This window comes from Tympanuchus pallidicinctus, unplaced genomic scaffold (assembly GCF_026119805.1).
Source record: "Tympanuchus pallidicinctus isolate F22 unplaced genomic scaffold, pur_lepc_1.0 scaffold3, whole genome shotgun sequence".
NCBI lineage: Eukaryota > Metazoa > Chordata > Aves > Galliformes > Phasianidae > Tympanuchus > Tympanuchus pallidicinctus.
The window spans coordinates 86,334,033-86,346,613 of record NW_026294747.1 but is presented as its reverse complement, the minus strand read 5'-3'; the positions used below and the strand labels follow the sequence as shown (position 1 = coordinate 86,346,613).

The window sequence follows — 12,581 nt, the reverse complement described above, 5'->3', positions numbered from 1 at the left end:
TCTAGCCTCATGCTGATTTCTCCATCAGTCAAGAAGTGAACAGATACTTTGGCTAACCACACTACTAGATGTGTGATTACAAATAGTAAGCAAAATAGAGAACACTAAACAAAACAAAAACAACAGCAAAAAAATCACTAAGTTTTCTTTGGCCCTTTTTTGTTTCCCATTTTTTTTTTTTTTTATAACAGTTTCCACAGACCAAGAATCTTCAGCTATTTATTACAGCTGTTTAAAATGCCATTGTTTAGCAACTACGTTGTTTCTCAGATGCATTAAAAAAAAAAAAAAAAAAAAAAAAAAAAAAAACAACAATGGGAGAGGGAAAATATTGTTATGTGAATGGCACAATGCAAGGCTTTTGGTGAAATATATTAATATGCTGCAGTCAGGTCAGTGCTGTGTTACTTTAGTGCCTAAGCTAATGCTTTCTCAGGCAGCAGATGATCTTTGCCTTTGTGAGCAAATACTTTATTTATTGATGGCTTTTTACAAACTTCAGATACTTTCTTAAGGAAAATAATGTCTTCTGTGCTCTACAGTAGTGTGAGATAGTTCTTCTAACTTTTGTTAAAACCTTTGTATGTTTAAAAAGGAAAATTAGTGTTCAGTGAACATCATCCACTGCATTTATGTGAGCAGTAGTCCTACACCAGTGAATGCTTTTCCTGTGTATTTGTGTTCTATTTACCCCATACACATTCACCCCATAAACTCATCTCCCTCCTTGTTTCCTTTCCATTTACAATTCTCTTTAGGCCTTGCTGTTGTATCATCAGGTCCTCTTCATGTCCCATGACTATTTCTCTCCTTACCATATGAACAGAATATCAGATACTGAAGAAATGGAACAGGTCTACCCCTCATGCAGTATTGACTTTGACAAAGAACTGCAGGTTCACGGAAACAGGATAAGTGAGGTGATGTGATAGAATTAGTAGAAATAGACACTGGGCTTAATGAATGGCTGAAAAAGCCTCCAGTCTTTTTCCATCCCAATGTCAGGTCAATAATTCTTCTGAATTACCATCGTGGCAGATGTATTTCCAGTCTATTCCTTCAGTAGCGGTTACTTCCCAGGCAATGTATTTCAGTATTTAGTTGTTCTCACAATTTCAAAATTTACCAAGCTTGAAACAGCCTTGTTATGTCTTGTTCTATCCTGTGTGGATATTCTTTGATTGAATTTATTTTTTCAAACAGTTATACTTGTTATGCATTATGTAAGGATTTCTGGGGATTAATATACATTTATATATATATATATCTGTTTGTAAACTGTTTGACCTTTTCTCAAAGCATGTTCCAAATACTCCCTGTTCATTTTGTCATGCATTTGGAATCAAGAGAAGTTTGTGATTTAGTGAAAATTATGGCTTGATATTCTTTCTCAATAATGAAATTTATTTTTTGTTTTACATGTAGGCTCTTAATACTGTTTCTTTTAAGTCCCTGACAACTGTCCTCAACTATTTTCCCCTTAGATAAGTTTTTCTTCGTATCTTTGTACCAAATTTCAAAATTTCTAAGTTTATTGAGAGCTTCTATTCTCTTTTTCTCTTAGTCCTTACTCCTATCTCAGTCATCACAAGGTAATATTTCATGATTACTGTGACTCCGGTTAAGAAGTTATATTTTGATATTCTCATTGTGTTCCATTCAGAATAAATATAGAGGATCATTCCTTCTTTTTACATTAATGCTTCCTGATCGATTATCACAGAATAGTAAAAGAGCTTAGTGGACAGGCTAGATCTTTCTTAATATTCCAACCCTTCCACCTCTCGACCCCTCCCCCCCCACAAAAATCATGCTATTCACAACCTTACATATGTTGCTCCAAAAGTAATGCCCTCTACTTATTCCCATGGATACTGAAAGAGATACAAAGAGCACAATACAACTATTTTGATAGAGCAGATTCTCAGCTACAATACACTATTTTTCAACAGTCATCACCATTATCCAGTTTGCTTGAATGGGCTGATTGAAATGCTTTGTTGTATAGTATGTCAGCTGTGCATGGCTATTCAGAATATGACCTGTCTTTCAAGTTTCTGTTGCCACTGCTGAAACACACCCCACCATCTCACTGTGCTCACTTCCACTGTTTGGACTCCATAAATGTTCTGCAATCAGTGAGTATAATTTTTTCTACAGGAAGAATTTTAATGATACATCTTTGTTTCACACACACTTCCCTGTCATATGCCATTCTGTCAGACTGTTCCTCTGCTACTATCTGTCACATGGCAATAACATGTAATGGTCTATTGACAGGAAAGTTCAGCCTCTCCTGCCATACCACCAACATCCGCCTCTGATGTTGTGGGCCAGCATAATAAAATAGGAGGCATTACTTTCCAGTGCAACCCTTGTACATTCTTGAACATTCTTTTATCATGGATTTTAACAGTTGATCCTATCAAAATTCATATTCAATGAAATTATTAAGCAACAGAAATATTACATATGATTTTCAGTAATGCCAACTTGATATTGGCCAGAGGTATATGCAAAGCTGACTCAAAATAAAATTACAGGCTTTCATGAAGCTTTGGTATCTCACTGAGTAATTTTCTAGTTTCCCCAAGCAAAGGCATCAGATTTTCATATATGTTCCAAATACTTGCAGTTTTTCTGTTCCCTTTTAAAAAAGTAAGTTAAATATATAAACTAAAATTTTACTCAAGAGAAGCTGTATTACCATCTGATTTTGAACTTAATTTTCTAACATTGTGTTCTAAGCAGTAAGAAGAAAATCACATGAGAATCTATTAATTGGCTTTATCACAAAGTCTGTAAAAATGATTACTGAAGCAGAAGTCTTTAAGATTGTGAAGAATTGCTGTACCTGGAATGTGAACAGCAGGCAGGAGAAATTCTGTAAACCAGGGATGTTGCCAAATCTTCTCAGGCTGAACTTCAAATTATTTTTTTTTTTAACCCAGCCAGATTTTCTATACTGAACCAAGCAAACTGCAGCCCAAAGAGGCCTCACATGCTTATTCACATTGGAAGTGGATGTGTCTTTTAGGTGTCCATATTAGATACCAACAAAAAATCTATCTTAGTTGGCTGAAAGAAAATGTGAAAATGCTGGGAACAGTGCTTGTGTATAACAATTTATGATGTGATGTGCATAATGTACAAAACTGAGGTTTTGCTGCTGCAAAAGTTAACATATATTACCATTACATATATGAGTAATTCCTGAAGAATCAGATCCTACAATTCTCCCTCAGGTCACTTTTAGTTGATTTTTTTTTATTTAATAATTGTAAGACTCAGCTTGCTTATCAAAAGCAGTTATTCTTATAGGAATAACTTCCTTTAAGAAAATAAGCCTGTAACAAAAACTTTGCTGTTTATCTGTTATAGCATTCCTGTAAGCATTGCCACAGAATAGCTTTCTTCACTTGAAAGTCCCCACACACTTTCACATTTGAGTCCACAATCTATGCTTTGGAGCATCCATTATGCTGATATTTCAAAACAGTCTCTAAAACAAAATGTCAGTATTCTTTGCATTCTTAGCAGACTTGAAATTGTCTCATAAAGTCATCAAAATATATTCTCCGATTATAGTTATTAGATCTAAGAGGGAAGTCAAGTGAGTAAGAGAAAAAGGAAAGTCTTCATAGAGCAGGATCTTAGAAAGTACATCATGGTGGGTGAGATTATGACCTGACATGAAAAATGAACAAAGGCCTGCCTGTTTTGCCATGATTGTTGAGGCAAAGGTCACTTATAAAGCAGTATCTAGGACAGTGCTATCCAATTGTAATAGAGGGAAAACAAGCAAGTGAAAAAACAGTTGCTAATGTGGTTGTAACTGTCCTGTTAAAAAGGAGCCCAAATAATCACAACTTTGATCAGTTACTACAACCTTTTAAAAGTTGCAAATGTTTGTTTAAATAAAAGCATGGCATAAACAAATATACTTTAAATGAGAACCAAACGTGAGCCATGTTGTAGTGATATGTAGCTGCTCTTTGCTGCAGCTGCTTCTCAAAGAACTATTCTGAGAGAAGAGAGATTTTACTCAGATGTGTAACTGATGAGTAATGACTTGTTTCATTCTGGAATGTGATTTACCGTTTTGACTATAATAAGGGAGCAGAAGGCCACGTATACTGGCAGTATTTAAATATACAGGTATATGAATATTCAGTATAAGCATACCTACAAGCATCATTTAAATGGAATTTTTCTTACTCATTGAATGGGGCCCCTTGTGTGGGTGCACGTCTGTGTTTGCTTATGAGAGACAGAGCTATGCAGAATAACGACAAGATTGGAAAAAAGTGTTTGTTTTTTTGTTTTGTTATTTTGTTTTTTTTTTTTTGTCAGAATAGTGTAATATGCTCTCGATTCTGTAGTACTCTAACACTAGTTGCTCCTTTAGTGGTCTTAGAAATAGCCTTTGGCTTGCCCTGAAAGTTATGTGTCTTTAACTCTCCGCACCAAATAAAGGGCTTTCCAAATGCTCTTTCTTTTGGATTGGTTTTGGAGATCCTGCATCAGTTGCTGGAGGGTCAGGAGAATTGCTTAGCAACAGCATGGGCAATGGTCTTTCCTTGCACAAGATGTAGTGGATCAACGGAGACGGTAACTTTACAGCATCATTCACAGATCTATTTCACGATGAAATCTGTTGGTCTGTGGAATTGTCTTTCTGGATTAATTATTTGAGAATGTTTAAAATTTGTCTGTGCAATGTACTGGGAAACAGAATCTAAAGATAATTTTATTGGAATTGTTAACTTTATTGTCAATAACATGCTCATGTTGGTGATGACAATTATTTTGTTTTAAAGCAAGACTGTATTGAACAGAAGTACCTCTAGGGCTTAGGATAATGTAAGCAGGACTCAGCTTAGCAACATCTGTGGTTGTGAAAAGCACCAAAAGGAACATGCTGTGTGACTGCTCACACATTCAGTTCTTCTGAAGTCCAATAGAGCAGACTGCAAAAAAACTGCATATGTGCAGTCTCACCTGTAGAACTTTGCATGTAGTTGGCTTGAACACTGCTGAGGAGAACATCTTTGTTGTCTAAGTGCTGCACTGAGGTTCTTTGTCATCCCTAATTATCATGAGCCTGCAAACCTTTCAGGATTCGTAAGTAAAGATACAGAAGATGCCCCTGGGTTTGTGTGTGGAAGACAGACCTTTCATTCCCCTATCTGTGTGCTCAGAGAAGTGCAGTTGCACTGAAATAATATTTTCACTAACATGCTAATTTCTATGGAATGAAGAATCTTTAGTATTAGACTTTATATCAAGCTGATGAACTGAGGAAGAGCTATTGCCTCTAGCCATAGATATAGCACATAATAATCTTTCAAATAAATCTTTTTCTTTAGTTTGTGAATTGGAAATCACTGGAGGCTGGGAGGATGTTCTAAGGCAAGCCTGATCTGTGCTAACCTTCTTTCCTGGGCATTATATTTTGGCTCCTGTTATAAATCAGATATTGAGATAGATTGTTCCTTCTTAATGTTCTTAATCTTAACCAAGAATAGAACAGCAAAGAAATCTGGTAGTTTGTCAAGTGAATTCATTCAAATATTACAAATATTTTTGTATCATTTTGCAGGCATTGCTCGATCAGTGTGGTCAGTTTTACTCACACTTATGCATATCAGTGCTACTACATAGAGCACTCTCCAGAGAAAATGATACTACTTTCAAGTGCTATACTCTTTTTTTTCTTTCCAATTTGTCTCCCATATTTTTTATGCCAAAGACTTTCAGGTAAATTCTAGATTTTTCTCCTTTCTGAGAACAAAATCCTCAAAATCCAATTCCTTAATTTTTTTTATGTCTAAAGATATGTTTAAAAATAAGTTTGAAGTTCCCCTTAAAACTTTATTAGACAGCAACACATTATTGTTTTGAGATTTTAGTTTTATTAACAATGTTTGCTCTTATAATCTGCTCTGAGTTTGCCATGACAGCTTATCTAAGTTGTAGATGTGCTGTGTCATAGAGACTCTGAGCTTCGTGGACTTTTGGCTCAGTCCAAACACTTAAACATAGTTGTACATTTTCTACTAAGCTTTTGTCAAGACTAAGCTAAGCTTTAGCTAAGCTAAGACTAAGCTTTTATAGACTGGGCACTTCTGCTCAGAAAGGAACCTAAATTAATGCACTCATTAAACAGGAGTTACCCAGTGAATTGTACACATGATTATCTGAAACCTCCCTGACCCTGCAGGACTGGGGAACACAGAAAAGAGGCATTCCACTTTCTTCATATCATAATTTTAATGCTACCCATTCTGGGGACTTTTATCATTTGGGCTGTTGCTTTATTCTTTCACAGCGAGTTTGTTCTGAAGCCAACAAATCTATTTCCTCCCCTAACTTTGATCTTATAGAAACACAGTTTAGAGTACCATATCCTTGGTAAGAAGTAGGTCAAGCAAAGCGAAATCTTATTTGTTCTGTAAAGGTCAGGTTTCACCTGGACTGACCTGAGGTGAACTTTCCATTGTCTATACCTGTGTTTTCCTATTTTGATTGGTATCGCAGGTATATATTGTATGTATTTAAACAATAAGTGAAGCTGGCTAGATTTGTTGTTCAGTTATATGAGAAAGAGATATTATAACAAATAGAATAGGAGGGTCAGAACAGAATAAAAGAAGAATACCTGCTTATTCATATTACTGATAGTCATCATGACTGAATTTAAGCTTTAGTAGTCAGTTTTTGTGATCTTTTTAAAAATCACCATGATTATAGAGTAGAACATAAAATTTACAGGAGTTTTCTAATTGAGGACTAGAGGAGAGACGCTGAAAGATTGCCGACATTCTTAAACATAGAAGAGATCATAGATGTGGACTCCAAACTTCAGGTGGAGTATGTAGACATGAAGCAGTCTTTCTGTTGACTTCAACAGAAGTGATTTTTCTTGAGGCATGCCTTCTGATGGTTTTCATTTAGTAAAGAACTTAGTCATTGCTTTTTTGGATTTCTATTTCTGTGCATTTGTTATTTTCTGAAGCTTAATATCTGTTTATTAGTAGTATTATTATTTTTCTCCAGTGGTATACATAATTTCATTTTAAGCTTTCTTGTGTTAAGACATTTTCAGTTTGGCTTGTGTAAGAAATATGTCAATAAACTTATCCCATTTAAGCACAAACTGAACTTTATACTGAATCTGTTTCTGCTAATTTCTGAACAGATTTGAGCCTATAAAACTCCTGTTTTTAGATTTTCAAAACCTGAATTCCCATTCTTCTTACTGACAGGAATAGAAACATTTTTAATTTAAATAATACTGGATGGCAATCCTACAGTACTCAGATCTCATGTTGTATGCTGTCTTACCTACTGTTACATCTACATACAGTATAAAATTACTATTAGTGTGCTTGAAATGGCCTGTCTTCCATTTTGTTGATAAATATGTGTTGAAAGTAGTATTTTGTCGAAATGTGATAAAGCAACGTCAGACATACAGAGATTTCAATGGATTTATTATTTATTTATGTTTACATAAGGTAATAGACAAGCCATTACCATTAGAACAGTCTTCCAGAATACTAGCTGTGTTCAGAAAACCAATTCTAAAGAAAAAAAATGAGCTCTGCTATTTATCATTCTGAATAATAACAACTGGAACCTTCACTTTATTTTAGTAAGTTAATACTGTCATGTGCAAGCCTCCTTATATACCTTGTATAATAAAATAGCTGTCATTTTTGCATGTGGAATTACGTATGTAGCGATCATATAAAAATGAACACTCTTCTGATTCTAAATGTGAAAAGCTGACCTTTTAAAAACACTTTAACAACTTTTAGTGTTATCATAAATCTTAGCAATTCTTTAATGTTGCAGTTTTTTGGTTGCATATATTACATTAGTTCTTCTACGAGTTGACTTCTGTTATAGAGAAATTTGGGCCTGGGGCCAGGTAGAGCTTTGGAGAGCTTTTAAGTTTGTGAGCCTGTTTCACAGCTGGAAAGCTCCCCAAAGTGAAGTGATCCCAGAAGAATATGTTTCCCATTATCCAAATCTCTACCAAATCATGCCTTGTAGCTCTAAAATAATTAAGACTTTGGAAGCCCCAAGAGGTCTTTTTTGATCCATGGGTGAAGTTACCCCAGGTTCAAATAACTAAAACCTGACTCTCTCTTAACCAATGAAACACATAACCCCTCCATTTGTCAATGTAACATAAAGAGAATGCTCCAAAATGTCAGTCTTTACACTTTAATGGATTTAATCTCAGGACGTGTCAAAAGTTTTGATTGTATTTGCTGGAGATCAGGCTGAGGTGTCTGTGCAAGTCCCCAGGGCAGAAGAGTTAACATTCTATAAAATATGATGCAAAAAAGACATACTGCTTTATTTCGGCATTTGAATAATGATGAAATTGATAAAATTAGAACAAACTCTTCAAGTCCCTAGTGTTGGTACTATGTTACTGTCTTCTTTTGTAGCAAAGAACACTGTGATTAGTTTCAAGAGATGGGCTTCTGCTGTAAGTATGTGCTTGTAGGGAAGGTAACATACCAAATTATTATTAACCATTTCACTTATTTTAATAATCAATTAAATTGATACAATGGCTATGGAAGATATCTTACTGAGCAAAGACAGAGAGGTATCAAGAAGTAATGCTAAAAAACATTTTCAGAATCACTGGGGAAATAAATCCACTGGCAAGATTTTGCTGGTCAAGTAGCAGGATAGAGTTAATACAAGTATTTAAACTTCATAAGAGATGTTCAGAAAGAGAAATGGATTATAATTCACAGTCTGTCATTCTTGCAGAATGAAACTGATAGGAAACATAATATCAACATAACTTTCAGTATTTATTAAAAAAATTCAATGCTTTTAAAATGTATTAGAACTTGATATGGGATGATGCAACGTTAGTATATTTTCTAGTCTACTTGAGAGGAGTCATTTCAAATAAAAGGAGATTTTGCAGGGTGCTAAATTCTGAGAACTTATTCCTGTATTGTACTTGTTTAGTAATTTGTGGATAGTTGGAAAAGAAATGGGAATATGTAGCATAAAGCAAAAACTAAAATCACTTAGGCATTGGAGAATTTAAATGTGCTCATAAATCAGTTGTTCATATAAATTTAATGATGCTTGTATTAAATTACTGATGAAATTTAATCCTTTGATTATTTCCACCTGCAAAATATTAGAACTAAAATTGTATTCTATAACATTTTAAAATGTGAAAATTTTGTTCTGACACCAATCCATTCAATGGAATTTCTGATGTGGTAGAATTAATACAGGTGGTAAGTATATTTTTTATACTTCTATATTTTAATACAACATAAACGTAGTAGTTAAAGTATTCAGTTAAAGAGCAAAACAGGTAAGCTGGTAGCTCATTTACATGCTTTCCATTTAGCACATGAGTATTTATGCTGATTGGACTACCTACTGAATGAAGATGCTGAAATAAATGTGGCTTAAATGACACTGTAGATTAAATTGGGCAGTGTGCTGTGTTTTTGGTCGGATTAATGGACTCATGTTTGTTGTTTAGAAACTCTTCTGGAAGAAGAGATGAGAATCTTGCTCAGTATTTTGAGGCACCAAAAGTTGGGTGTTTCACCTCAGGCAACAAGCTTGAACATCTGACTCTGGAGTTAGGCTCCAGTCAGACTCCTGGGCTTTCTGAATCTCCTCTTGAATATCATTTTTTCACCTTTGTATTTATAAAGTGTCTTAAGCAACTGTGTAGAGCGAGTGGCATCTGAGTTCCAATTCATAAGCAGGCTTCTAAAGTTTATGCACTGCAGTGTGGATCCAGGCTGAGGTTCCATTTGAACTCGTGACCCAGAGATGCATAGTTCCATGTTATATTTCCTATCTTTTGAGTCATCCAGCTCCACCAAACATATTCTTACCATTACTAAAAATGTACTGCATTTTGACTGCTGACAAGTTAGACTCTTTGTCCAAACACTTCACACGTTACCAAGATGTGTACATCAGACCTAGCAATGTTATTCTTTAGTGCTTGGTCCTTTATGCTTATATATCAAGATTAAAGTAAAATGTTCTAAAAGAAAAACCCTGCAATATAATTAGATTTACTATTATATTCTCCTATTTTTCTGTTAGTCGCATTTAAAAATGGAGGACAAATTTTCAGCTGATGTGAGTTGCTTTAATGAATTCCTCTCACAGTTCCTTTAATAAATCATTCTTCTTCGTGAATGTGAACTGAATTACATTGGTTTATGCTTTGAGATTGAATGGATTAAATTTGACATCAGCTTTTCATCTGTTGCATTAATCATATTTAGCAAAAGACCTATATAGACAACGTATTTATAAGGACTAGATATTAAGCATTCTTTTTCCCATATTGTAAGTAGAAAGATGCGTTGTCAGTAAGCAGCCAGCTGCATTTTATTTTACTTTAACATTACCTTGTGAGAAAATTGACACTTAAAATCATTTTTTCAGAAACTCTGCTGTATTAGAAACAAATATGCAACTAGATATTGGCAAATAAGAGTGTTTGCTTATTTTAAAGGAAAAAAAAGGAGTAGAATGGACAGTTTCTGAATGAGAATGATTAACCAAACTCTGCATGTGCTGAGTAAGAAGTGCTTAATTTATAATCTAAACAGTTATGTGAATAGCATTGTATACTGATGATTAACATCACTTAAAATAGAATTTAACTAATATGTTGGAATTCTCACAATTATATGGTACAATATTCGGATTCGTTATTTTAAATACTATAATTAGTAGTTATAATATGCTTTTAAGAGCAGCACTGGCCTGAGGAGGGAACAAGGAAGTGGCACATTCTCTGATTTGTTTCTGGAATAGAAATGATTTTGTTATATGTATGCTTATATTCTTTTTTTTTTTTTTTTTCTCTTGTGTTTCTTCCTCTTCCTACTCTATTCAACCTTTCATACCTACACGAACAAACACACTTTCACTTCCATAATCAATACTTCATTCTCCTGACTTTCAGCATCATTCATATTGTTTGCATTCCTTTTTAGCAATGCACACTTAACTCACTCTTATAACAAAAACCAGTCATTGTGGTTTGGCAGCAGAGGTCAGCGCTAGTCTTGCATCACAGGTCAAACAAGATCACTTACATTCTTTATCAGGGTCAGTTCTTCTCCCTGGGTGGGATATGAACTTTCTTTTTTCAAGAGGAAACAGCACATATGTTCAGCACTCCTTGTTCTATATTTCTTCTGGATGGTACACCTTCATCTTTCATCTACATTTCCAAAACAAGGGATGAATCACTCCTAACTGATCCTGCTAGTTCTGTTCAATGTTCTGACAGTAAAGTAACTGCAGAAAGTATTTAAATACACTTGTGTTATATGCAAAAATTCATTCCATATATTTGAGATACATTTAAAGAGATATCCAGTGTGTGAAACAAATATTTATGGAATGGTCTATTTTTTAAATAAGCTTCAGAATTGTATGTATTTTTCTGTTGCTTACAGCACTTACCAGTGTAATTTGTATTAGTATTATAAATGTTGTCTTCATTTCTAGGAGAAAATGAATGCTTGTTCAAAATAGTAACATCTAAGTGGAATTCTGGTCATAAACATTTACTTTGTTAGTCATAATTTTTCCGTAGTTTAAGATAATCCATTTTACTTTTTCCATCACTAAGAAGGCAAAGTTACAAGTATTTCTTATTATTCTTGTGTTTTATTGATCATAAAGGAAATAGGGAAAAGGAAATAATTATGCTTTCACCACTGAGTATTCCTCTTTTATGGATAATGAAACACACAGGAGAAGTTCTATTACTAATCTTCTCATTCATGACTAATTTTATTTTTTTTTAAGTATTTGTCAGCAAGATCACACTTCTATGCAAATTTATGTTATAAACATTTCCTGAAAAATATGGTACTCTCTATTCTGTTTACACTACACTTATGATCTTAATATACTATACTACTATACTTTTGATCGCAAAAGTAGGAATTCATAATTACCAGTACAAAAACCAAATTACAAACCTTTATTGAGAACTTTTAAGATATATAGGCATTTGTATATGTTAGATGCTTTTGTTAGTAGGTTTTGTTAGCTTTTCTCCAAAAACAAGAGATGTTCCTCACTATACTGTTCACTTGAGTCAGGAAGCGAAATTTCCTCTTTGTTTGGTGTCATCAATACAACTGATGAACCTTACGTGTTCTCTTATGGGAGCCTAGGTGATATAGCTCTGTCTGCACTAGAAAGTAGTGCAGCACAACAGGAACTGATCTCAAGAGCAGGCTGGGTTATTCTTAGAATCTGAGTTAGCACTGTGCATGTTTTGCTTTAGCCTGGATGTAGACTGATGATTGGCTGAATTCCTGGTGGCTCATAGAATCAGGTGTCCCACCAAAAGGCATCTTTCAGTTGAGTTTCATCCTAAAGGAATCCAGTTCTAACACTCTAGTTGTGCAGTGTGAACTAAAGTTCAGCAACGTTCTACCTCAAGTAAAACACCGGATTTTAACAACTTTCTAAGTATGGGAGAAATTCAGTATTTATATCTGCTGTCACAGTTCTTTTTTTTTTCAGTT

At 34.3% G+C, this 12,581-nt stretch overlaps 1 protein-coding gene across 10 annotated transcripts in view; it reads left to right on the top strand.

The window, feature by feature from the left end:
* The window catches only part of AGMO (alkylglycerol monooxygenase), a 179,190-nt gene that overhangs the window by 126,964 nt on the left and 39,645 nt on the right, over positions 1–12,581 (top strand). The window contains exon 13 of one of the 10 annotated variants that reach the window (XM_052695405.1): positions 8,466–8,495. The exons of the other annotated variants lie outside the window; for them this stretch is intronic. Within the exon in view, the coding sequence (XP_052551365.1) occupies positions 8,466–8,480 (15 nt within the window). The 3' untranslated portion in view covers positions 8,481–8,495. Of the gene's footprint in view, positions 1–8,465; positions 8,496–12,581 lie in introns of those variants that run through there. 10 annotated transcript variants of the gene reach the window in all.